We start from the raw sequence: 27981 nt of genomic DNA, 5'->3' as shown, positions 1-27981 counted from the left end.
TGTTTTCTTTTTGGTCTTCATTTGTTAGCTCAGGATCTCGGCTGGACTCCTGGTGCATTGTAGCTGTAGGAGATTGCAGCATTCAATCTGAAATATGGCTCAGGCAGCTTTTTGACACGAGCCATATAATCCGCTGCAACATATGCTTGGGGTTTGAGGACACTGAAAGGAGGGAGCTTCGCGAATGCTGTTCAAAACTTGGGTTCCCAGAAAGCCTCCCCCACCCGACACATTTTCGGGGCCCTGAGCAGGGTTAATGTTGGTATTCCTAATGTTGAGGCTGATGAGGTTTCTCGATTGGTAAGGTGCAGCAGTCTGTCAATGTTCCTCTCCTGAATCCTTTTCGTTTGTGTGGTGGGGGAGGGAGGCAGTACTGATCAAATGGGAGTATTTTTTGATTGTGTTGCATTTCAGTGAGGTTCTTCTATTCTCAATATTAAAAATCCAAATGTTGAGGATGCTGAAAATCTGAAATACAAAAAATGCTGGAAATACTTAGCAACTTAGGCAACATCTGTGCAGAGGGAAAGTTACTGTTGCAGAGCGATATCCTTTCATCAGAACTTCAAATACAGTGGTACGGGAAGCTGGGGAGAACAAAAGGGAAATAAGGTGGAAGGCAGGAGAGACTAAAAGACAAAAAGGGCGATGTCCAGTGGCTGTAAAAAGCACAGTATAAATGCAAGTCTTTTCCATATGGTGCAAGGCAAAAGGATATAGTAATTCCTTGCTTTAAGGTACATCGTTTAAGTCATTTCAATTTAATGCATTTTTAATGGTATTCACGTTTAGCGTTGTGGATTTACATTAAAGTAGTTTAACACTGGATGTGACCTAAGGTCGCATGACCTGATTGGTGTCATTTTGAAGCAGCCTCTCCCGCTGGCCACCTCTCCAGCTTGCGGCTTACTTCCGCAACTCTGCAAGTCAAAGCTGCTCTCACTCCAGGTTACTTCCTGCCTATCGCAGCTCATCTCCTGAGCCCTCGCTCAAAGTGAGGGTTCAGGTGAGGGAAGAGGCCAGCGAGAGGGCTGGGGAACTCGATTGGCAGTGAGCCGGAGATCAGGGAGCAGAGAAGGCAGTGAGTGGGAGAGGTGGCGTGCCAGAGGTAAGTAAAAAGAGCATATTTTATATTAATTTATTTTATAAGTTATTTCATTTATGAATATCATAATTTAGTAATGTACAGTTTTTAAACTTACAGGGCAAAATGTTTTAATGGTTTTGTTTTCTTACAGGATAGGCTCTATTGAACTAACCAAAGCTTTTACAATGGTTGTGATAGGAAAATCCGATTCACCTAATGTTTCATCTAAAAACTGCACTTTTCAGGAGCATAGATACAACATTAAATGAGGAAATACTGGAGAGCAATGAGATGAATAAAGAATCAAAATGGGTAGAAAGGAAGTGTAAATGGGAATAGCAGAATCACCAACAGCTGCAGTCTTAAAGAAATAGCAACAGAGACCAGAGGTTATGATCTGTTGTTGAACTTAAAGTTGAGTCTGAAAGCACCCAGTTGAAAAATGAGGTGCTGCTTCTTGAGTGTATCTTGAGTTTCACATGATTTCAGGAGCCTGAGGTCAGTGTGTGATTGGAGCAAAGAATTAAAATGGCAGGCAACTGGAACTGAACAGAGGTGCTCCACAGAACAGTCATACAGCCTATGATTGGTCTCCCCAATGTAGAGGAGACAGCATTGTGAGCAGCCAATGCAGTATACTAAATTGAAAAAGGTACAGGTAAATCAGTTTTTTAACCTGGAAGTTGTGTTTAGAGCTTTGGACAGTGGGAAGTGGGGAGCTAATAGGGCAGGTGTTGCATCTTCTGCACTTGCATGAAAAGGTGCATTGGGAAGGGAAAGGGGGTGTTGGGTGATTGAGGAGTGGACCAGAGTGGCACAGAGAGAACAGTCCCTTCAGAATGCTAAGAGGGGAAAGGATAATATCTCTGGTGGTGACGCCATGCTGGATGTGGTGGAAATGGCAGACGATGATCTGTTGAATGTGGAAACTGGTGCGATGGAAGGTAGAGGAAGGATAAGGGGTGAGATCTCATGTTAGCCTCTCCAGAACCACAATAGTGCTCCTCATGTCCTGTAATGGCTCAGCTTTACCATTTCCACTGTGGTCATTCAGTCCATTGTGCCTGTGCTGGTTCTTTGAAAGAGCTATCCAATTTGTCCCACATTCTTGCTCTTTTCTCGAAGCTCAGGACTTTTTTTATTTTCAAATGTTTATCCAATTCCCTCTTAAATATTAGTATTGAATCTGTTTCCACCATCCTTTCAGGGAGTGCATTCCTGATCATAACATCTCTCTGTCAAAAAAAACTTTCCTTTTTTCTGCCAGTTATGTTAAATCTGTGCCCTCTGGCTACTAACAAATGCGGTCAGTATTAACATCAGCTGTGGCTCAGTTGCATCATGTTCATTTTGGCATCAGAACATTCTGGGTTTCATCTCACTCCAAAGGCTTGAGCATATAATTGAGGCTGACCTTCCAGTGCATTACTGAGTGGGTGCTGTGTTGCCAGAGGTACCACCTTTTGGGTAATACGTTTAAAGTGAGGACACCTCTGCCTTCTCAGGTAAATCGAAAAGATCCCACTGTACTATTTTGAGGAAGAGCAGTGGGCCAACATCCATCTCTAAACCAACATGACTTAAACAGATTATCTGGCCATCGCATTGTTGTTTGTGGGACCTGAATGTGAAAAATTAGCTGCTGTGTTACCTTTAAAGGAGAACAGTTATTATTGCACCGAATACTTCATTATTTCTACTGCTGTATATATTAATGCACCAGTGACCCAACAAATAAAGATATGTGATGACCTTGCCTGTTGCTTGAAATTGTTTACAAATTGTCTGGAGACATTTTGAATTGTCTATTGTCAGGGTGAAAGGCTGGTTATGATGGTGGGGGAATTTTTTGGTTTATAGTATCACACAAAGCATTGGCGGAACATTGAAACCTGTTTGCTTAAATGTATTTAGTTCTTACAGCATATTGGTAATGAAATAAACCTCTTTATGACACTTGAGTTTAGAGTAAAGTTGTTTTGACATCCACTTGACTTGTCGCAAGTCTGTGCTGGTCTAAGTGAAAACCTTCTGCACTCAGCACAACATTACAACCTGAATCTAATGTTGGATTCACCCTGCACCTTTGTGACTGGCTATCGGAAATCTTGACACTGGACCAGTCTGAAAATGTGCAGTATAAAGCTTCTGACATTGGATGGTATTGGTGTTAGAGAACTTCCTAGAAATTGTGCCCTAGCTTTGCCAAGTGCCAGCTGAAATAATGGCACAAAGTCTGTCTCTTTTTTTAAAAAAAATGACATCTGTATTTGAGTTTTTACTAACCAAAGAAGTTGGCTGCCTGTTGTACTCTCCTAGTTAGTCAAAATTTCACTGGCAGTCAGAAGCTGGTAGATAACAACTTGTGCAAGAGTTTAAACATGCATGTCTTTGTACTGTGTGCATTGGAAGCAGGCTGAGCAAACACAGCTTCCTGCTTACACTGCTATGTGCACTGTAAAGAGCACCGACAGTGTGTTACAAACAAATTTAGTAAAGAAGGATTCAAATAAAAACTTCTGGGCTGAAAATTCAATTGCCAATTTGTGTTTTACTTTTCTAGATATCTTTATGACTTCCTTTCCTTATATTTACAGATTTTGAAGCAAGCTTCATTCGGCTGTTGGACAAAGTAACAAATGGTTCTAGGATTGAAATAAATGAAACTGGTGAGATTTTTGTAATTAAGCAGTAATGCTCTTCAGCTTTAGTAGTCCCCCTGAACAATTTGGGGTTCATGCTAGCATGTGGGAAATTTTACACTGAAATTGGGTCAGGTGCCTTTAGAGAAGGGAAAAAGTTATTCTCTTGTCTTTTTAACATGTCATTTATGAAATGCTAAAAGATCTTTGTAAATCTACAGCAAATCTTGAGAGTATGTGAAATAATATGCAGTATCTGCTATTTTTAGCTGGTGTACCCATCTTAGATAAATGGCAATGTATGGGTAAACATGGATTGTCCAAGTGACGAGGACAATTTCAATGTCCTTGTGCATTCAGTTAATAACATTTTTGGAATTTTATTGCTTGTAAAAATACTCTTTTTCAATATGAACCACTAATAAGCTTTGACTTCCTCTTGCACCGTCTTTCATCCCTATTGTCAAAGTTGTCAAAGAACTCTTCCCTCTTTGAACTGGAACTCATAGGTTTAAGCCCACTCCGGAGATTTGAACATATATTGTTGGGTGACACCTCAGTTCAGTGCTGAGGAAGTGCCAGCTTTTGAACAGGACGCTTGCTCACTATGTATATGTAAGAAACCCCATAGCTCTGTTCGAAAGTCAGAGATGTTCTACTGGTGTGCCTGCCAATGTTTATTTCAGTGAACACCGAGAGATTAACTAGTCATTGTCTCATTGCTGTTTGTGGGACCTTACCATGTTAAACTTGGCAATCATGTTTGCCTATGACACTACAGTAACTGCACTTCAAGAAGTACTTTGGAATGTTGAAAGGCAAAGGCACTATATAAATTTTCTTCCTTGCTCTCTTTCTGGTTTTGGCGTTCACTCACTACCCACACTCCTGTGAAGCATTTCAGGTATCTTTTTAAATGTAATAAGTGCTATAAACGCATAAATTGATGTCATGTTATATTCATGTTGCATTTGGGTTCAGTTGCCCCTCACTGCATTAGAGCGTTTTATTCATTCACGGGATGTGCAGCATTTATTGCCTAATTGCCCTTGTCAACCACATTGCTGTGGGTCTGGAGTCATATGTAGGCCAGACCAGGTAAGGACATTAGTGGACCAGATAGTGAACCATACTTTCATCATACTTACAACAATCAACAACTCTTTCATGGTCATTAGACTTTTAATTCCAGATTTTTATTGAATTCAAATTCCACCATCTGCCATGGCGGGATTCCCCAAAGCATTACCCTGGGTCTCTGTATTACCAGTCCAGCGACAATACCACTACACCATCACCTCCTCCATGATCCAACACGTTGCTGTTTAGCTTGGGTGTTAAACTGCAGTCTGCTTTGACAAAGGTATTATTTTAAGAATGCTGTATATCAATTATCTGAATTATAATAGCTCTTAAATTGTGCACTTTTGCGGGTGAACCATTTATGCTGATGCCCTTTGGTGTTCTGAGAATTGACACTCCTCTGATAAAAGGTTTGTTAACCCATGTTTTATTATTGCTATTTTCCCCTTATTTATATTCCTTGTATTTATATCATGCCTTTCACGGCTTCATGACTTCCCAAACCACCTTAAAGCTAATTAAATATTTTTAGAGTTGCCAAAGTTGTAGGAGACAAGGCAGCCAATTTGCACACAGCAAGACCCCACAAACAACAGTGCAATGTGGTAAAGATAAGATAATCCCTTTTTATTGTGATTTTTGGTTGAGTGACCCTGGGAAAACTCCTTGGCTTTTCTTGGAAATAATGTCGTGGGATTCTTTACAATCACCTGAGAGTAAGTACTTAATGTCTCATCCTAAAGATGGCAGCTGCTGTAGTACATCATGCCCTCAGTACTGCAAAGGAGCATCAATCTAGACTTTGTGGCAATTGTTGATTCCATAGCCTTCTGACTTGGCCAGGAGTGTTATCATTGAGCTCCCAATGCTTATTCAGACAATATGTTCCTTCTGATCTTAGTACTTTATTCAAGTAATATATCCCAACAAATTCTATACATATTTCTAATAACAGTGTTAAATATCTGCATGCACTTGAAATTATGTGTCCATATTTATGATGGGCACTGTCTATGAAAACCTGCTACACTGTAATTGCATCTGTTTGTCCGTATGGCACCGCAGCACCTCATTTGCGCTTTCCAGCTCATCAACTTGTACTGCACTCAATTCTACTCTAAGCTATCATAACTTTTGTCAAAATAATACTAAGGTTAGAGTACTTGGGTCAGAATTTGTTTCAAACTAACAGTGATGCTAATTGTGCTCGCCATTGTTTATACTCAAATTGCGCAACAAATTGAAATGAGGGCAGATGTGCAGTTAAATGTGAATATCCAAAAGTTACTGTCCAAGTTATGCCATTCTGCAGTTAGCTTCGCAAAAAGCCGTTAGCTGACTGCATCACTATTGAAGCGTGTTAAATGTCATGAAGTTGCTGTATTTGTGCAGCAGATATAAACCAAACCTGGTGCAGATATTTAGGACAAGCTACTAGTAGTGTAACGTACTCCTATGTAGTAAGTTTTAATTACTGCCTGTCAACCTCTCTGGCACCAAAAGTAATCTGTTACGGGTATGGAACCTCAACAAGTCTCATTCCTTCAGGTTTTGAATTTTTTTGGAATGTTTCAAAAATGTTATTTTAGATTAATATTTCTTTGTCTTTTTTTTCCCCTCTCAATTCAATCTTTCTTTCTTCCTCTCTTTCTGTAACTGGTTTGACATTGAATCCACACACTCTGATTCGCCCTCCTTTTTGTTTCTCCTTCTGTTTATTTTCTCAATCCTTCAAACTGGTTGGAAAAGGAGATGCCCTTTTCTTTACCCTCTTTGCTCAGGGCCAAATGCCCTGTTTCCCTAACTGTAACCTTAGCACGTGCTTTCAGCAACTTTGTGGGAAAAGTTGTTTTGACATGAAGGGTGCAGGGACAGTTAACTAACAGCAGATACTTAGATGCCCCAGTACAGCAAAATCTGGCCCTGTGACTATAAAACAAGGCCTAAATTATGTTTGTATAGCTTGGTATCTCTCTTGGTACCTTACATCTCTGCCTCCAGATCCCTTTTCACCCAAATACTATATTTGGTCTTCACTCCCTCTGTGTAATATATAAATGTAATAATGTCTACAACAATATTCAATGGCAACTTCAATACTAGGCACAGTGGGAAAACTTAGCACCAAACAACTTGAAAAACCTACTGTAGTTACTTTGGAATGTTAGCTATTTAAATGATTGACTTTGTAAAGCTGAGGGGTAATCTTTTCTACATTTCTATTCTGTATATTTCATATATATCCTATATATTCTGTATTCTGCAAGTCTTCCATGTTAAAATTATTGAAGGACATGTTTATAATGAGAATTACATGTGGAATGAGGGGCAGTCTGAATTTAGTTGGCAGTTGGTGTGAACATAAAGCAAAATATAGTCCCCGCCACTTACAATGGATACTCGCTTATATTGGCCAAAAGTGACAACTATTGTCTATTTGTAATATTGCCAATTTCAAAGTTGCTGGTCAAAGCATTTTAAGCGTTTTGTTTATGTTGGGCACAAACAGCTGTGCTTACTTTGTTGGTTCGCACTTTGTCAAGATGCATTGAATGTAATTTAATAATTTTAATAAATCATTATTGAGGCAGACTGCACTTTCCTCTGCCTATCTTTTCTTCTGAAATGATCCGGATATGAGCCTGTACTTGTGCAAATTCACTGTGTGAAGCTCTTTGAGACATTCTGATGATGTGACAAGATGCTACCTAAATTCCAGGATCCCTCTTCTTTCTACAGATGTATTTAAGTAATAGTAAAATTGGGTTCAAAGGAAGTGAAGCCAAAGCACCAACTACAAAAGCATTAGTGCTGCAACCCTAGAAAATACTAGTTAACTTTCTTGTAGTCATCTGCAGAATTAACATGTAGAAAAAATTTACAAAACAGTAGTAGAATTTAACTTTTGTTAAGTTTAATTGAAAGGAAATATATTGGGCACACAATTATTTAAAAAAAACGTGAACTCAAGAATGGATGATATTGCAAATGAACAGCATTTTAAGAAAAGAAAAAACATGCCAAGACTTGAGCCACTTTTTCATGTTTCTTTTCCATTTGTTCTCTTTAGCTTTTCATGCACTGTGTCCCGTATATGCCTTCTATTTTGCTCATTATGTTTCTTGCTAATGTTTCTGCTTCTTGCCCACCTCCTGTTCACTTCACAAGTCAATCTGACTTGTTTCCTCTGTGTGCGTTTTTTCCTTTGTTCTCTTCCTTTTCAAATGTTCGTCATCTGTAATTTCTTCTAACCGTGAGAAGAATCTAAAACCGGATTTTTTGTTTTACACCCTCTGCTGAGCATTTCCAGCTATTTACATTTTATGTTTTCTACTTATTGAAAGCTCACAATTTTTAAAAATTGTCAAATCACTGACATTTTTAGCAACCTCATTTGAAGGCTTAAGGATAGTGTGGGAAGGCGGATGACCAATGGCATTGGCTTGCTTTTTTGAGTTTGGGCTTAAAGCATGTATTGGGGGCAGATCAAAGGAAACCTGAGTTTTGCTCGGAATCATCTTGCATATTATACCTGACCTGGGAATGGATGATACTGATTTTCTGCAGCACAAGCAGAGAAGAGGAAGTCCCTTTCCCAAAGATGAACATCCCCTGCCTCGGTTACTGAAAAGTATTATTGGGTTTTTAAACTGGAATATTTCTCCAATCTGGCATCAGCTAAGTCTTTGAGTAACTGGGTGAATTTAGAAGTGGTTTCCTACCTATTCCCTGACTCCTTTATTGAGGGATGGTGATAACTTATTTATCACCAAGGAAGGAAGGTTGTGCAGGTGCCTGTCTGTATCTGGCATTTGAGCCTATGTTTTATAGCCCATTGTGCTGTCAAATCAACTGTATTAAGATGTTCAACAGCATGGCCAGTTGTTGTTTATTGTCTTCCTGTTATTTTTCCCACTATCAACCCCCCCCCCACTGGCCAGTGAATCAACTGTAACTGATAAAGTGCATAGTTTCCAGCTTAATTTAGTTGCAGGTGTGGGCAAGTGATTTCTTTGCTCCTCTTTTCTCTTCCCTCTCTCTCCATAAGTAAGTGCCTGACACTTGATGCTTTCTCCTGATAATATGGCTGAATCTGTGAACTCGGTGGTATATAAGTGGGAGACGTAAATATGGCTACTCTGATGTAGTCATGTATAGGTACACTGAGAGTGAACTTTGTTAATTTTTTTTTCATGTTTGAATTAGATATTTTGATGGATCTCTGTTTTTTCAGGTACTACATTGTATTACCAACCAGGTCTTCTACATGGAGGGAAGATTGAACATGACTGCCACACTCAACGCTCCATTGGCTATTACCTGGAAGCCTTGCTCTACCTAGCTCCTTTTATGAAGAGACCGTTAAAAGCCACCCTGAGAGGCATCACCAATGATCAAACAGATCCTTCTGTAAGATGCAGTTAAACTGATAATAGAGAAATTTGAGGCGCTATATCTCAGTAATTGACCAAACCTATTTGACTCATTGATAAAAAAGCTTGGGTATTGTGGATTTTTTTTAAACTTTGAATTTATTTTCCCATCCATTTTCACTGGCAAGGCTGGCATTTATTGTCCATCCCTAGCTGTCCTGAGAAGGTGATGGTGGGCTGCCATTTTGTACTCTGGCAGTGGTTTGATACAACTGAATGACTTGCTAGACCACTTCAGAGAGCTGTTAAGCACCAAGCCATTACTGTAGGATTGGAGTCACATTTGGCCAGACTGAGTAAGGTTTCCTTGCACAAAGGACTTTCGTAAGCCAATTGGGTTTATCAGACTATCTGACAGCTTCAAGGTCACTTTTAATACCAGGGTTTTATTTCCAGGTTTCTAAAACTAAATTCAGATTATGAAACTGCTGTGGTGGGATTTGAACACACATTCTCTGCCGTATTGGTCCAGGTCTCTATATTACTTGTTCAGTGAGCTAACCACTGCACTGCTGTACTCAGATTTTGCCTTAAAGCCCTGGTACTTTATAATGCAGCCTGGGGCCCATTGCAATCCACTTACTCCTCATGCACAATTCCCCAGGATGGATACTGTACCATCCACAGTCAACTAGCTCAGTGGCTGATGCTGAAACCCGGATGTATGGTTAAAGGGCTTGAGATCCTTGGTGAAATGTTACTCCGTAATCCTGTCTTGAAATGTAATCAGAAGACTTACCTTTCTGTTTTGATTTTATCTTAGTTTTAAAAAAGTACTTATAACATCAGTTGGTGACATTTTCCAAAAACCTTTCAGGAGTGTTTAAAGAAGCATGCACGCTATTTCATCAATCAGGAGATTTAGCAAAGGTAGCTCATAGAGTGATAGTGAAAATAAATATTCACTGATCTTTCAAAATTGTATTTAACTTTTCATTTTTATTTCAGAAGTAGCCATAGCTAAAAAGTGGGAAGCCTTTTGGGTATATTTAGATGGATTTTCTTCTATTGTGTAGAAAACATCATTATCTGGTCATTCACCCTGGTATAAATTCTGGCTTTTATATCAACTTCAATATTTTTAATTTGTGTGTTTTATTCAGGTGGATACTCTTAAAGTGACAGCTCTCCCCCTAATGAAAAGGTTTGGTGTAGATGGCGAAGGGCTTGAACTGAAGGTAAGAAAGTCACCATACTAATTTTAAGGTGTACCTTTTCCCTTTTCATGATGGTGGTAGAGTTTAATGTAATTCTTTATGCAGTCTATGACAGCAGATTAGACCAAAAATGAAAATTTACTGAAGGAATTAGCTTACTACTTGAATGGCAGTGAATGAACATTGTTGTTCTGAGTAATTTTGGTCAGTATTCAGCCAGAGGAATGTGCAGAGCACTTTATTGGGGAATTTTCACATATAAATTAGTGAAACTTTAAAGTTGTTAAAACACATACCAATGGACTTGATGCCATGCTGGAAGATCATTTGGAATGTTCTTTGTGTCAGTATTTTAATGCCCAAAAGAAGTTTATTTTAAATCTTTAGCATTATAACTGATTTGCCACATAATTGTTGAGTATGTTTCAAAATCTTTTAAGGCTATAACAGAAGTGGGCTAAAGCATTCTGTTTTCTTCTTTGAGACTTGAATTTAGACCTGGAGCAAACTAATGGGATTCAAAACTTTCCCCCTCTTCTGGGTGTGAATGAAATAAAATCATAAGCGTGCAGCTAATCACAGTTTGGTGTCTGTCTCCCAGATTCCATACTCCATAAATTTGAGCTCATCCAAAACTCTGGTACCCTTGTCCTCACTGCCATTCACACACCACAACCTGTGCTTGGTGACCTGCACAGACTCCCAGTCCACCAGTGTTTGGTTTTAGTATTTTCATGTTCAGATCCTTCTGTGGTCCTGTCCCCTCCCTATCTCTGTAACCACATCCAGTTTGCAACCCTCTTAAGAACCCTGTTCCTTCAATTCTGGCCTGTTGTGCATTGCCTGCTCCCATTGTCCCACAGTTGGCGGCCGTGCCTTCAGCCAAATGGCCCCCAAGCCCTGTAATTCTTTCCCTAAACCTTTGCCTCTCCACCCCTCCTCTTTTAAGGCCATCCTCAAAACCTACTTCTTTGATCAAGCTTTTAGTCACCTTGATTTGGTGTCAATTTTAATTTGATTATACCCCTGTGAAATGGCCTGGGATGTATTACTAGGTTAAAAGTGTTATATAATTGCCAGGTTGTTGTCTTAGAAACATTAGAAGATGAGTTTGAAGAGAATTTTTCAGTTAACCCAATTATTCTAGCAATGTTGGCAGCAATAATTTCTGGCCTAGTATTGAGGCAGAAGTAACAAACTTAACTCTGTGCCTGGCAGTTATAAACTGGCATAAGTTGTTGCTGTTACAATTCCTGTACCATTAACTTGTAAAAAGAGAAATAAATTTCCCAGTGACTGACACAGAAATCGCACAACAGATTTCAAATTTTAAGACTTTTACTGCAACAAACATCAACTAACATTACTTGGTAGGCAATCAATACACTAAACCACAGAGAAGATATTCCCTAGTAAACTTCTTAATACAAGCAAAATTCCATGCCACGTTTATGCATTATGGCATATTCACAGCAGGCACCTAGCTTGTATTTAAAGTCCCAAATGTCTCCCAGTGATTCGCCAGGCTGAATCTTCTAGTATCCTTTTAAACAAAGGATACTCAATCTTCTGAGCATACTTGAATGGACTTCCCTCACTGTTGATTCTTTGGTCTTCAATCCTCCATAACAAACTTTGCTCCTTTGAACAGGGGTTCGTTCCATCCTTACCAGCACTCTGCTTGGTAATTAATCCAAAGAGTCCTTTGCTTAGCCTGGCATAGCAGCATCAGCTTTTGATCTGACTGACTCAGAGCATGTGTATCTGCACATGGATAACTGCCTAAACAAAACGTGTTATTACTCCAGTACAAATAGTTCATTAACTGCAAATTAAACATTGATCTTTGAATGTGATGACAGCCTTATCTAATCTGTCAAAGGGACCCAGAATATGAAAAATAGACTGTATTACCATTGCATTGCCTAGGTTATTTGTAATTAAAGTACAGGTTTGTGCTTGCTTTGATAGGTAGTCCGGAGGGGCATGGCCCCTGGAGGAGGCGGTGAGGTTATCTTCTTGTGCCCAGTGCGGAGGTTTTTAAAGCCTGTCCAGTTAACCAATCCTGGCAAAATCAAACGGATCAGAGGTGTAGCGTATCCTTCTGAGTGCACCATAGTTCTGTACATGCGGTTTACCCTGTTTGTTAAAACTTTATTCTCTTCCCTTTCTTTGCGAGCAGTGTTTTATAAAAGCACATGATTTGGGAGGGAGAGGAAGGAGAGAGAAATTAGTTGTTATCCCATAGATATTTTTTCCATATTCAGGAACTAAATACTCCCTCATTATTGTGCTACTTCAGGGTGCATGAAGCTGTTTTGAACCATGTGAATTATGACAATTTATAAATGTGCAATTGCATGCAGATGTCATTTGGAAAGGTAGAGCAGACACTTTGGGTTATAAAGAGAAGTAAGAACTTGCATTTATACAGTGCCTTTCTAAACTTCCCAAAATGCTATGCAGCCAGTGAAGTACTTTGAAATGTAGTTGCTGCTTTAGATAATTTAGATAATGGAGAATTTAGATAAATACGCCTACTAATTTGCATATAGCAAGCTCCCACAATCAGCAGCATAATAAATAACCAAATAATCTGCTTTTTAGTGATGTTAGTTAAGTTTATAAGTATTGGCCAGAACACTGGAGAGAACTCTCCTGCATGTCATTTTTTTTTGTCCATCTGAGGGGCAGATGTCTGTTTCGAAAGACGACACCTCCAACAGTGCACAAATTCCACAATACTGCAGTGGAGTATCAGCCTAGATTATATGCTCAAGTCTCGGGAGTGGGGCATAAACCCTCAACCTCTGACTCAGAGGTGAGAGTTCTGCCATTGAGTAAAAGCTGACGCCCTTGAGCACTGAATAGCAGATGCTGAAATAATTTATTGTCAAGTTTCTATGAAATTCTCAAATTTTCCCTCAGTAACCTGTATGAAATATGTGGCGCTCTCTGGAAACAGTTAAGTTGAAATTGCCAAAACAGTGGTAGAAATTAAAATGTTTTAATACCAGATTCTCCCACCCCCCCTATCTTTTCCCTCACATATTCAAAAAAACCATTGTGCATTCCTTATCTTAGCTATGTAATCCCAGGCAGAAAAGGAGACCGAGGTTGTGCGCTATCTCCAGAGTGGGGTAAATTTGCCCCTGAAATCTATTTGTAGTGCACTCTACAGCAGCGCTGGTAGAGTTGAGGTTGGCTGTCTTGTAACAGTCTACAGACCCAAAGCAGACAGGAAAGACACAAAGGGAGGAAAAGGATGAGAAGGATTGGCATTGTATGACATATTTACACATGTTTGCTTACCTATGACCTAATGATAGAACTGTGCATTACATTGGAAGCACTGTTGAAGGTCTATTTGTGCAAAATAGATGAAGACTTGTTTAAAAGTTTTTTTTTAATAAGTTGCTGTCCCCTGTTTCACTGTTTGCTGCTCTGTGACTTTCCTTCACTGAGAACTGCAGATACTCCGTCAGGGTGTCTCCACAGATAGCCAATAGAATTGTTGATTCAGCTAGAAGCATTTTAAACAAGTTCATACCAGATATCTACATCTACACTGATCACATGAAAGGAGCAAATTCAGGAAAGTGAGTCTGACTTAAACTTAAGTTTGAAAAAGATGGATCAAAATGTTTCAACATTTTTTTTTAAATACGGTGCATGTTAGAAAGCCAGATAAAATGCTCTGATTAACAACCACCAGAAGTGCAGTTGAAATTTCAAACAAACAATTTTCCACATATCTGTTTTGTTTTGATTGTGTTTCTTCATGTTGCAGCGCTGTGGTTGAAATTTAATACTGTGGGTTGCCAATTAAGCCTGCAAAGGGATGTAGATAGGTTAAGTGAGTGGGTAAGAATATGGCAGGTGGAGTATAATTTTGGGAAAATGTGAACTTGTCCACTTTAGCAGGAAGAATAGAAAAGCAGCATATTATTTAAATGGGGAGAGATTGCAGAACGCTGATGCGCAGAGGGATCTGGGTGCCCTGGTACACAACTCTCAAAAAGTTAGTATGCAGCTACAGCAAATGATTAGGAAGGCAAATGGAACATTGGTATTTATTGTAAGGCGGATATAAAACTAGGGATGTATTGCTACAGTTGTACAGGATGTTGGGGAGATTGCATCTGGAGTGCAGTACAGTTTTGGTCTCTTTACTTAGAAAGGATATAATTGCATTAGAAGCAGTTCCGAAAAGGTTCATTTGACTGATTCCTAGAATGAAGGGGTTATCTTATGAGGAAATAATATACGAACATTCGAATTAGGAGCAGGAGTAGGCCAGTCGGCCCCTCGAGCTTGCGCCACCATTCAGTGATATCATGGTTGATCTGATTTTAACGTCAACTTCACATTCTTGCCTACCCCTGATAACCTTTCACCCCCTTGCTTATCAAGAATATATGAAAAGCTGGACAGGCTGGGCCTGTATCTGTTGAAGTTTAGTAGAATGAGAGATGATATTGAAACATAAAATCCTGAGGGAACTTGGCAGGATGGATCCTGAGAGGGTGTTTTCCCTTATGGGAGAGACTCGGGGACACAGTTTAAAAATAAGGAGTCTCCCACTTAAGACAGATGAGGCATTTTTTCTGTCATTAAGTCTATGGGATCCTCTTCCCCAGAGAGCAGTGGAGGCAGGGTCATTGAATATTTTTAAGGCTGAATTAATTGATGAATAAGCCAAAGGTTATAAGGGGTGGGCAGGAAAGTGGAGTTGAAGCCACAAGCAGATCAGCATTGATCTTCTCAAATGGTGGAGCAGGCTCGAGGGGCCAACTCCACCTAATTTGTATGCTCGTATGTATGTTCTCTATTTAATAGTGACACTTAGTGGGCAAAAAGCCTTCTGTCAACTTGCTTGGCCCTGAGCTCATGATTCTGTTTAGTGGAATGTAATTCAGTTTAAATGTTCATGTTGGGGTTCAAGCCTAGAACTGCTGAATGGAAATCTCTTGTCAACCTCCAGCGTGATTGCTCTGCAAGGTTTTCATTATCTAATGTGGCTCAAGAGATGCATATGTTGTTTAGTAGTTGGTAGAATAAATGAATTTGAAACTTAAAGCAACCAAAAGTAGAATAAAACCGCATCATATCAACTGTATTTATATATAGGAGGTGGTACAGATTAGAATGTACGTTCCTGATCATTAGTGCCTTGGATGCTGTGTGATGCAGTGATGTGCTCATTATTGTGTATGTCACTCAACTGACCTGGAGACTGAGTGGAAGAGCAGAACAGAGCACTGTCTAGTATGCAAGATTAGCTACTTGATTCCCTAAGTGACAAAGTATTAAACCATGTGAGAACAATAAGTCTACACTTAAAGTAATGTATATGTTTTTTAAATAAGTTTCAAAATGACATTATCTGAACCATCTAGTGAGAACTCAAGGACTCTCATCTCCTCTAAGCTCAGTTTACTACTTGCACTATGAAATATCCTGGGAGAAGTTCTATAACACTGAAGTGCGGGAGTGAGATTTAAAACCTCTGACTCGGGTGAGAGTTTTTTTAACAACGTGTTTATGCTTTAGGTCCCCAGGGTTTGGCCTCTCCTTAGTTGCAGAAACAACAAATGGAATATTTCTCAGCGCTGAGCTGGCTTCAAACCCTCAGGGTCAAGGCTTACCAGTCCTACCAGAAGACCTTGGCCAGAACTGTGCAAAGCTGCTTTTAGAAGAAGTTTACAGAGTAAGTAACTGCTAAACTATTTTGTGATCTTAATGGTAGAAAATTCAGAGTTCCTGTTATAGGACTGGTGGGTGGGGGGAAACTGGGCTGTTAGAATCCCCATAGAAATTGATAACTTTTTAAATAATATTCAAATTCCCAGTGACCGAAGGAATTGCATGACAAGATTTCAAGTTTTAAGACTTTTACAGTAACAAATGAATTAAAAGCAATATTGACTAAATATTTCCTAGTATGCAGCTAATACTCTAAACTACACATGCCATATATACATTACAGCGTGCTCTCCACAGTATCTCAATCTTTATAGGAAACAGTCTAGTCACTCCCATCTCCCAAAGGGTTCACATCTCCCTGCTTTGCCAAGTCGTAATGTCGAGTGACCATTGAAAGGCTTCCCTCAATTTTTGGAGAATTCCCAAACTGACTACCAGCAGTAAGACCCACTTTGACAATTTCTCCTCCCGGCTTCGCCAGAGCAAATTTTCTAGACTCTTTAGATTGCCAGGAGATGCGTCTCTTTAACCAGAGACTGTCTTTTCTCCTGTGTGCTGCCTGGTAGCTCGTCAAGGGCTCATAGCTGCCTTCTCTCTGCTGACCACACCAGCTGCAGCTTTTTGTCTCTGTGAGACCTCTCGCTCTCTTGTCCAAAAAAACTCATTTTGCACCTTGCTCCCAGTCTCAACTTGGGCCCCCCGCCATGGTAACCAAGCCATTCAGGTTTGTTGTTGGGCAGAATTCGACGCAGATCACATGACTCTCTTCATTCCTCCATTTTACCTTTAATTAAAGAGACAGTCCCAAAACACAGTTTTATAAAACTGCGCATTCATAACAGAGCTATATCAAATAATTAATTCATTTCCTTTATGAAGAAAGTATTTCCAATAGGCCAGCTAATCTCGTGTTTTTGAATCAAATACAATTATTTAATTCTTCTATGAACTAAATTGTTTTTCAAAAAGAGCATGTTGCTCCCAGGCTGAGGCTGAATTTGTTTCAATTTGGTTTGTTTGATAGCATAGATTACTGAATTTTATCTGCTTTTTAAAGATAGACATGGGGCAGAATTTTGCCCTCGGATGGCGGGCAGGCCCCACCGGCTCGGCAGCGGCTGGGCATCCGAACTCCACCGCCGAAACGGGGTTGGCCACCATTTTGAGCAGGCGGGCCAATTAAGGCCCACCCAGTGGCCTTCCCGACAGGAAGTGCTATGCGCTTCCTGTGCCGGGGGTGGAGGGATTCCCCATCTGTCAAAGTGTACTCTTTCGCGCGCATGCGCACTGCTCCCTGAGGCAAAGTGCTGCCTCAGGGAGTTTACTGACAGGTAAGAAAAGTCAAAAAATAGACAAATATTAAAATTATTAACATGTCTCCCTCATGTGACAATGTCACACGAGATGGGACATGTTAATAAGAAACACATAAAGTTGATTAAATTTTTAAAAAACGGACATGAAACTTCATCCCGCCAGTGGATGAAGTTTCATGAATAATCTGGAGCCCGCTGGGGCTCCTGGCCTGCCCGCCAGTCTTAAGCTTGGATGGGCAGGGTCTTTAACAAGGTTAATTATCCTGTCAATGGCCTCAATTGGCAGGTCGGTGGGCGGACAGCTGATTTTGCTGTCCGCCTGCCTTCCTGTTGATTTAAATGGACCGGGATGACGTCAGGGGTTCCTCTCGACGTCATCCTGCATCATTTTCCCCTCGGCGAGTGGGCCCCGCCCCCAAATCGCCGAGGGGAAAATCCTGGCCATAGTGTGTTGCTTTATTTTCCCATTCGTTCTTGGGCTGTGTGCATTTTTGGCAAAGTTGGCATTTATTACCCATCCTTAGTTGCCCTGAGAAGGTGGTGGGTCTCTTCGAATCACTGCAGTTATTAGTGTTTTGTGGACTTGCTAGGTCACTTCAAAGGGCAGTTAATACTCATCACGATAGTATGGGACTGGAGTCGCGTATAGACTAGACTGGGTAATGGCAGGTTCCCTTCCTTAAAGGACAGTAGTTGGCTTTTTATGACAATTAAGTAGTTTGATGGTCACTTCTAAACTGGGCAAATTGGTTGCTATTTATTATTCTTGTTTTAACTAATAGCTAAACTGCATGTGTGAAATCCTTTTTTGACTAATTGAGGTACTTTTCAAGTATTCCCATTGTGTACTACATGTGTGTAATGCAAGTTTCCTTTTGAATGCTTTCTCACATGGGAGCAAGAGTTGACAACGTCCCCTTGTTTTGAAGCATCCACTGAAGGGGAATACAGCAAACTGTTCTAGTTAATATGCATAATGGTTACCTGCCAGCACAAAATCACTTCAATTACTTATCTGTACTGGAGAAACCTGATTTTGTCAAATTTCTTTCCCCTTTCTCCATTTTTTTTTTGTTCTCCCTTCCTTTCCAGCTGGGGTGGCATTCCATTGGTTCTGCCTTCCTTCTGCTGCTGCTCTCACCTAGGCATTTTTAATGACTGAACCACATTGGAGAGTGCAAGCAGACTGGTGGACCACTTGGTGGAGGGCTGATAGGGTCATGGCATCAGAACTGACCTTGATCTATTTCTTGATGAAAGTCTAAACATACTTTTGATCATGGTTAACTGGATAATATTTAGATACAAGCCTGTCTTTTCTCTCATTAACCATGGGCCACTGAGATGAATTGTAGCATCCTGACTGCATTCTGACTAAGATCAACGAGCCCAATGCAGGTCAAACTGAGGCCCTTTGGAACCTATTTTCTAAGTGAAAATACTCATTGGTGCCTTATGTTTCAGTGACTCAAAGTGGATGCAGTACTTGAGGTGCAGTTTGATTAGAGCCTGTGCAGTTTCATCATATTCCCCCAGATTAGTTTTCCACTTTTTTGGCTATGTGGTTCAGTATTCTATTGACTTTGTTGATTGCTGGTTAGGATTGATTAGGCATGTTAAGCACTTAGTGTATTAAATTCACAGATCTATTTCAAATTCATCCGTAGCTGTTTCAAAGCCTTCATGGAGTTTGTGTTTCAGTTATTTTCCCTTCCAATGTATGATACTTTACATTGGTATGTATTAAACTTTGCTTGCCATTGTACTGGCCAGCACAGCTCTAATTTCTGGGCTGCCTTCTGTTGATCTGCTTTGTGTGATATTTGACCAGCTTCTGTACGAGGTTTCTATCCTAAGACCAAGATGAGCCAGTCTAATGTGTTTCACTTGTAAGTATTTGTTTTCTTAAGAATAGTGTAGTTTCTATGCATTACATTGATTAGTAATCCAGAGGCCAGGCTAATGATGTGGGGGCATGGGTTCAAATCCCACCATGGCACCTGGGGGAATATAAATTCAGTAAATAAATCTGGAATATAAAGCTAGCCTTAGTAATTGTGACCATACCAACTATCATCAATTGACATAAGAACCCACCTGGTTCATGAATGTCTTTCAGGGAAGGAAATCTGCCATCCTTATCTGGTCTGGCCTATATGTGACTCCAGAGCCACAGCAATGAGCCCCTGAAATGGCCTAGCAGGCCACCCAGTTCAGGGGGAATTTGTGATGAGCAACAAACGCTGGCCTTGCCAGCGATGCTCACATCCCATGAAAGAATAAAGAAAAAAATTATAACTCTTTTAAAGTATTTACTATGGTGTCACTCTATTGCATTACCTAATGAGTAATACACTTTTATTTACAATTGGAGAGTGTTGAAGTCGCAAGACTAAAAAATTGTCAAGTAATGGCAGCTTAATGGTATAAGGCATTGATTAGCCTTGTGCACTCATCTGATTAGCTTTTCACCAAGTATGAGTGGCTTTGATGGAATTTTTTTCTGTTAAGGTAAGATATTGAAGCACAGACTAATTGGTAGTAATCCTTCAAAATCTTTAACAGAATTTAACCTCAACCTGGATGCTGTGTCAAAAATTCTGTTCAGTAAGCTAGTTGAGGGAAAATTATTGGGTAGGACATCAGGATAAGCTCCCCTGCTCCTCTTTGAATAGTGCCATGCAGAGAAGGCCTCAGTTTAACGCCTCAACTGAATGACAGCATCTCTGGTAGTGCAGCACTCTCTAGGTACTGCAATGGAGTGGCAGCCCTGATTATTGCATTGTATAGCTGCTGCCACCCATGTAACTATACAGAACCAGGGAGCAGAGCCAGTCTGATTGGTGCCTCAGTAGAATTTACTTCATTTTAACATGGTGTATTTTCTCCATAGACTAGAACCTAACATTTTTGTGCGGCACTTTTGATTTTAACTTTCCATTTAAGGAAGTGTTGATCTTTTGTAACTTGCTTTATTTTCTGATTTTGTTTGTACAGGGTGGTTGTGTAGATTCGATAAATCAGAGCTTGGCTCTGCTATACATGGCCCTTGGACAGCAGGATGTTTCGAAAGTTCAGATTGGTCCACTGTCCCCATACACGTAAGTGAAAACCTCTCATTGTGTAAGCATGACGTGGAAGTGAACTTGGTGCAAAAAGATCAGATTTCTGTGGTTTTTTTGTTATTGATGTATTGGTTTATAATGTCTCATTTAGTAGTTTTCAAAATGTTCCCGCAACTGGAGATACGAAGGTCCGAGATCTGAACTGTCCTTTTTCAGTTATCACGGTACCGGTGCTGTTTCTTCAAGAGGTACAGTACTGTGATAACTGAAGAGTGGCAGTGCCATCACAAGACTGTTGAACTTGGAGTATTCTTCACCTCTCGCTTCTTTGTGGAGTTTGGAGATAACAATATCAGGCAAGCATTGTTTTCCAGCTTTAATGCAGGTAGTAATTCTCGATTGGACTTGAGTAAAACTGAGAAAGTGAAATAAAACATTGAAAGAAGAATGAGTCTGATTGTTTGTCCACCTCCTAGATCAGGGTTGTCAAATTATGGGGTCTCACTGCTAAGAGTGTGATGTATTTGCTTTTCTTCTGTTTACCTTTTCTTTGTTACGTTTCTCTCATTCTCTCTCTACCCTGCCCCAGTCATGCTGCCCAACCCCAATTACCAACTAGACCTGACTAACCCCCTTTCTAACCACCTGACTAACCCCCCTCCCAACCAGACCTACCTCAGTTGTCTATCCACTTTCACCCGCCTATCCACCTCACTCGCCTACCTGGCTGACTCACTCGGCCATGTGCTCGCCCGCAGTAATTTATTTAAAAACTGTACCTTTGAAAACTTACCTGAATACAGCAGCTAGTATCATTAAAAAGGGGGCGTGTCCTCTCCTCCCCTAGACTCTACTGTGATCTGCTGGCCTTACCGAGGAGACACTGCGCTGCCCACTTCTCCTTCAGCTGGGATCGGAAGATCCCAGAAGAAATGGGCATTAGCATTGGTTGGTAAGAACTTTATGGGCAGTGCTGATTGGAAGATCTAGGCCAGAGTTTTATGAATCCAGCAAAGGTTCGTAAAACAAAGTTGTGCCTGACAATTATGGTATGATAAAGGAACCCAGAGGACATAAGTTTTATCTTGCAGCAAGCTGTGATCTTGGGTGCACTGCCTGAAAGGGTGGTGGAAGCAGACTAAATACGACCTTTCAAAGGGAAATTAAGTAAATATTTGAAAAGGCAAGATTTGACAGGGCTGTCTGGAAAGATCAACGGCCGCAGTAACTACTTGGATGGTTTTTTCAACAAGTCAGCACAGATGCAGTGGGCTGAATGGCCGGTTCCTATACTGCAGTATTCTGTGATCCCTCCTAACCCAGTAAAATTGTGAAAACATGCTGTGTTTGAGGTTGTTAGGACAATATTTTTTTGTGTGGTAGCACAGAGTAAATGATTGAATGCCCAGCAAAATGAGTTGGCTTAATCCCAGAACACATCCAAATTAAATAAAAGCAAAAGTCCATTTGTGTAGAAATGCATTTTGTACCTCAGCATTAATCATTGATAGAATTCATACTCATTGTCGTTGTGTGTAAATATTGATTTAGTATTCAGACACAGAATAGTTCAGCATTGAAGTAACCCTGGATTAGAAAAATGAAGATGCATTTTAAGTTAAGAATAAATATTTTAAATGCTATATTTGCTCAAAGGTGCCTTTAATTTGTCTTTTGTGCGTGTAAAAGAAACTTTAAATCCTTTTCATCCTGAGCCTCATTGGTCATTGTGGGGGTGGCAACAAGTTTTTTCGTAACTTTCTTTTGGACCAGAGGTAGGCAGTAATGCAGGGGTTCTTATTCTTTTTGCTTCTGAGGCTCCTCTCATGTTATTAAAATTCCCAACACCCTCTAACGCAACTTGATTCTTTTTCTGTACTAAAAATTGGTTACACAAACATATTTTTGAGAATGGGTGAATGTGTCTTTCTCATGTTTTAGTTAGTGGTGAGTGAGCTGTGTAAATGGCATTGGATTTAAATAGGCAGGGAATTTCACAGAGGTATCCTCACCTTGGATTAATTCTTCCTCCCAGATACTCCAACGCAGTTTGATTTTGCCCAGAGTCTTCCCTCCATGAAATGAGTTTCTGTTTTTTTAATCCAAAATCTATTTCATAACTTGGTTGTGGATCTAGTAAATGGAGCAGAAGAAGCTCTTGCACTGCATATCTCGTTCAGTTTTTCATGTCTTGACAAAATTGTTGCTCAGCATAAGCAACAAATTACACATCTGCCCTGTACCCACCACTCAGAAAGCAGTTGCCCCATCTCATGGGTAAAGAGTAAACTCTGAAACTTGGGAGGACAACCACTGGAGGCATTACCTGGACACTGATCCAGTGAGAACATTCTGGTTCTTTGAACTGGAATAGGCCCGAGTACACTGGATAAACTCCAGACAACATTTTAACACATTTGGGTGCCTACAGCCTTTGGTTCTGTCAGCATGTGTCTGAACTCTCTAGCCAGTACAGTAGAGTGTGTCTGTCAGGGATAGAGTTTGGAATCCATATCTGTGTTTGTTTCTTGACACTGGTTTACTGGAACCATTTTTCAGTTGCTCCGCTCCAATGCTGCTGCAGCATTGCACTGGGCAGCTCTTGAGTCTGTTGGTGTCTTTGTCACAGTTCCTAGAAGGATCAACAACTTCATTTCCTTTCCCGCAACATGTTCTATGCAGCTGCGCAAAGTATCGCATTATATTTAATCTTGATTTTAAATGATTGGAAGCTCTTCCTCTTTTGGGAGATTGAACTGTTGTGCGTAAGAGATTTTCACCACCCCATGACTACAAATTCTGATGTTATGTTGTGGACATTTTGTAGTAGAGATAGAAATTATCAGGTGATATTGAGAAACAATATAAATGGATGAAGGTGAGTGACAGTTTAATCTGATTTTTCTTGTTCGCCAGACCAAATCATATAGGCTGCCAACTGAATTTGTTTTCTACCCCTATGTGACTCAGGTCAATGAACACTTGGGGTCTTAATTAAAGATCTTTATAGCTGCAGTTCCTCGGAGAGTCACCTGGCGGCAGCAACATTCTAGGCCTGATCATTGATTCATGAAACACCAATTTTACTTTGTGGTGTTTATTTTTTGGGGGGGACCCCTTGAAATGTCTTGGAAACCCATAGGGAGTTGTGGGCTCCTAGTTGAGAGTTCCTGCAGTAATGGGCAATTCAGTAAGTTTTTGCTTAAGGGGTTGGAGGAGAGTGGATTACAATATTTAGTGACCTTTTTTTGCCCTTGATTTCAGAATTGAGTCCGTCTCAATAACGGAGCCTGTCCACAATCCGCAGAAATATTAGATTTAGGCCACCATCTCATTTTGAAACCAATACAAAGCAGATCAAGTTTTGAGATACCGCTTTTATTTTAGCACCTTTACAGCATTACTACGTAGATTTGTTTTTCTCCTCTCTCTTCCCCAACTCTGATTGTTTTGCTCAGGCTGACAAAGTGGGTGGTTCTGCTTTCTATCATCAGTTCTAAAGGTGGGACTTTACCTGTTTTGGATGCTGATGGACCCTTTTTTTGCAGGATTTCTCTACAGCATTTCCTTTGTCCTTGCACAGATGATTTGATTTTAGTTTAAGTTGCCAATTTGAAGTGGGGAAATCTATTACTTCACATAAACAGCATTATTTTTGTTTTACAGTTGTATGTGTTTCTGCTTTACTGTTGCTTTGACATGTTGCTATTGGAACATCTCTGCACTGCTCTTTAAAATTAGTGCCTGTCACAAATTAGGCTCATCATAGTGACTTTGTCTTTCTAGACTACGGACACCTCGATGAGTCTGATTCAGTTCTGTCGGTTTGTGAGGAGTGTTTACGGCCATTTGCTACAAAAGGCATTCATTACACCTTTTGATAGCCACTTCTGTCGAGTTGAATGAACGCAGCCTTTCACGAGTAAATTAACTTACTGGGGAAGTTAATTTTTTAAAAGTAATGGGAAAATTGAAGGGATTTTACATTTTTTTTGTTTTAATGTTGAACTTGGTTCCTCTGTGGTTTCTCTTATTTGGTGTGTAGGCCTGAGAAGAATGTAAAGCTCCCAACACTGTCATAGAAAATATTTGCCCTGAAAGTGCATTATGTATGATTTCTGCTAAATATTTCACGAGTGCCGTAGTGAAACAGTAATATGACTGCAGACCCCAAAAATGTGTTAACTTTTTATTTTTTTAAAGGATTGAATTTCTGCGCCATTTAAAAAGCTTCTTCCAAATCATGTTCAAAATTGAAGCCCAGCCTATGGAAGAACAGAAAGGTGGAGAGAAAGTATTAATGACTTGTATAGGTGTCGGCTTCTCGAACATCAGCAAGACAGTCACATAGGAACGACTACCATACTGTTACATCTTGATATGTTTGGCGCCGTTCTTTGTATATTTAAACCTTCACGCAGGAAAATTGTACTGCTGAAATTTGATACATGAAAAGGTCTTTCTCAAGTACATGGCGCAATTCATCTGTTAATTACATTGCTTTGTCATTTGGCTTATATGAAAACTTAAATGCTAAATGCCAGTTGATCAGTTTCTCACTAGAAACCAATGTCAGTTTTCTTTTCCAAAGCTGTTGTAAGACATGTATTTACTCAGCTGAAGCTTTTTTTCACTTAATACTATAGTGACTATCAAGGAATGACACTTCATAATGTCCGTTCAGTACACAGTTTGTTGGGTTAGTTTATATTGTATAATGGCTTGGGATAAAGATATAAAGGCTTCAAATATAGTTTCAGTCAGGATGACAACTGATTTCTAGCACAGTTGTGATGAATGGATAATTCAAGTGAATGCAGTCTGTTTTGTAAAAATTGAACCTGTATTCCAAGTAAAATGGGAGTCAACAAAATTGGTTCAGACATAGTAGTTCTACCAGTTCTTCACTCATATTTCCCTGTCCTTCCTGCTCAGGAAGAAAAAGACATAATTTGTGCTGAAAATGTAAGAATTCTTAAATGGATGAATGATAGGAGACCTTCCCATTAGTTGATCTAGGTTCAGGACTTAATGTGACTCTTTTTCATTGTCCCTTGTACTCTGCACTGGGTGGCAAAGATGGGGGCGGGCATTACCTTTTTACAATAGATTTGCCAATCCACAAAGAACAAAAGAATGAACTGCTGATTCTTAAAAATTGTTCCTCCACAGGTTTTACAAGACTCTGGGCATTCTCCTAGGCCTGCGCCACTCGGAACCCAGTTATTAGGTGATTGAGCAGCTAGTGTACCTTCCTCTGTCCCTTCCTAGCAAAAATTGAGTTCATGTGGAGATCCTACTAACTGTCCAAAAAGCCACTGCACTTTGGGCACACAAACCTGCTGCCGTGTAAACAGCCAGTCAATGTCAGCCCTAGCTCAATGGTAAAATTCTTGCCTCCAAGTGAGAAGGCTTTGGGTTCAAGCCCCACTCCAGAGACTTAAGTACATAATTTAGGCTGTCACTTCAGTGCTGTACTGAGTGAGTGCTGCTCTGTTGGGGATGCCATCTTTCGGATAAGATGTTGAATTGAGACCCGCGTCTTTCCCCTATGAGTGCACTTGAGATTCCATGGGACTCTCTTGAATAAGAGCAATGAACATCCCCTGGTGTCTGGTCATATCTATCCTTCAACCAACATTACATTGTCATTATCTCATTGCTGTTTTGGGGTCAAATTGCTGCCTGCAAAATGACTTTCACTTCCCAATGTTAAGACACAATTACTTTTGAAGTTCAGTTCTTTGCTGTAAAACCTTTTGTGATGTCTGTGGGATATAGATAGGAACAGAAATAGGCCATTCAACACTTCAAGCCTGTTCTGCGGTTCAGTTAGAGCAAGGCTGGCCTTGTCTTAACTCAATTTACTTGCCTTAGTTCTGAATACTTTAATATCCTTACGTAACAAAAATCTATCTCCATTTTTTTTATTTTTCAACTGATCTAATTTCAACAAGTTTTTTGTGTTCCGGATTTCCGCTACTTTTGTGTGAGGCAGTGTTAACTGACATCGCTTAGCTCTAATTTTAAGGTTATGCCACTTTGGACCATCCCACAAGAGGAAATAGTTGCTCTCTATCTACCCCATTACATCCTTTCGTCATCTTAACCACTTCAATTATATCACCCCTTATTCTTCTATGCTCGAATACAAGTCTCAAACCCATCCTCATAATTTAACCGTTTTAGCTCTGAATCATTCTGGTGAATCTGCTGAAACCTCTCTAAGCCATTGTATCCCTTGAGGTGCAGTGACCAGAACTGAACACTGTACTCCAGATGAGGCCTAACCAGAGCTTTGTATAATTATAGCACAACTTCTCGCCTCCTTGAAAGGGAGAGTGTGAAGGGTGCTATATGAATTTAAGTTCTTTATTGTTTATGTACTGCCTGATAACAATAGACTCATTAAAAATGGTAACTCAAGATTAAGCTGGAAGTAACCGCCACTTTGACATTGTTAGTAAAGGAAGCACATGTTTTAGTTTCTATCCATTTGTATTAATGACCATGTTCTAATGGTTTGTATTTGTATATCTCTAAAATGCAAAATATTACATTTTCATACACTTCACTCCAATTGAAATACATTGTTGCATTTATATTGTCCATTGTTAAAATGCCTTTTTGTAATAAAATGTTTGTGGCAACTTCAGTTGTGAATGGCCTGAATACTTACCCAGACAAAGCTCTTTCCTTGAACTGGTGCAAAGTTGTCATTTCTGACAAGGGTCACTTAACAACACAGAGATCGTGCTTTTGAGAGTTCCTGACCTGTTACAAAAATGCTCACAAGTCTGTAGCAGGTCACCAACACAGAGTGAAGATGGTTGGATAACTAAACATTTACTTTAAATGGAGGGGGGTGTGTCTTGCTAACATGAAAGCTGTTCACTGAAAGTTTTGATGGTGTAGTTTTGCGGCCACATCAAAATAGGGTATAATTGAAATGCACTGCCTGAAAAAGTGATGAAACAGATTCATAAGAGCACAAATAGCAAAAATAGGCCATTCGGCCCCTCAAGAATGCCGTGCTATTCAGTAAGATTGTTGCTGACCTTCAATCTCAACTTCACTTTCCTGCCTGATCCTCTCATTCCTTGATTCCTTTGGATTCCAAGAATCTGTTCATCTCAGCTTTGAATATACTTAACGACACAGCATTCACAGCCCCCTGGGTTATAGAATTCCAAAGATTCACCAACCCTCTGGAGTGAAGAAATTTCTCCTTGTTTGAGTCCTAAATGGCCGACCCTTATCTTTAGATGATGACCCCAATTCTAGACTCTCCAGCTAAGGGAAATGCCTCTCTACATCTTATGTTTCAATTAGATCACATCTCTGTCTTCTAAACTCAAGAGAATGTAGGCCCATTTTACTCAATCTCTCCACTAGGACACTCCTCACTGCAGAAATTGATCTTGAGACCAAAACTGCATTCCATGTGTGGTCTCACCAAAGTCCTGACGAACCCAGCAAGACTCCTTGAAAT

General features: G+C 40.0%; 1 protein-coding gene across 2 annotated transcripts; it reads left to right on the top strand.

The window, feature by feature from the left end:
* Window positions 1-27144, top strand: LOC144698520 (RNA 3'-terminal phosphate cyclase-like protein). 2 transcript variants are annotated; one of them, XM_078570459.1, is made up of 9 exons: window positions 1-300; window positions 3685-3756; window positions 9047-9222; window positions 10349-10423; window positions 12374-12498; window positions 13876-14001; window positions 15956-16112; window positions 20422-20525; window positions 24693-27144. In XM_078570459.1, the coding sequence occupies exons 3-9, from the start codon at window positions 9163-9165 to the stop codon at window positions 24838-24840; spliced, it is 795 nt and encodes a 264-aa protein (XP_078426585.1). In that variant the 5' UTR covers window positions 1-300; window positions 3685-3756; window positions 9047-9162; the 3' UTR covers window positions 24841-27144. The 2 variants fall into 2 exon arrangements, with proteins under 2 accessions (XP_078426585.1, XP_078426589.1); XM_078570463.1 differs by lacking the exon at window positions 1-300 and adding an exon at window positions 559-577.
* The last annotated feature ends 837 nt before the right edge of the window (window positions 27145-27981 follow it).

This window comes from Cetorhinus maximus, chromosome 2 (assembly GCF_964194155.1).
Source record: "Cetorhinus maximus chromosome 2, sCetMax3.hap1.1, whole genome shotgun sequence".
In the NCBI taxonomy this organism is placed as follows: Eukaryota; Metazoa; Chordata; class Chondrichthyes; order Lamniformes; family Cetorhinidae; genus Cetorhinus; species Cetorhinus maximus.
The sequence above is the reverse complement of the archived record's forward strand: the minus strand, read 5'-3'. Positions and strand labels throughout refer to the sequence as shown.

Coding starts and splice junctions, on each gene's coding strand:
- LOC144698520 (XM_078570459.1), top strand. CDS start 9,163: ATGAAGAGACCGTTAAAAGCCACCCTGAGAGGCATCACCAATGATCAA. Junction 9,223..10,348: donor ATGATCAAACAGATCCTTCT/GTAAGATGCAGT, acceptor TGTTTTATTCAG/GTGGATACTCTTAAAGTGAC. Junction 16,113..20,421: donor TTTTAGAAGAAGTTTACAGA/GTAAGTAACTGC, acceptor TTGTTTGTACAG/GGTGGTTGTGTAGATTCGAT.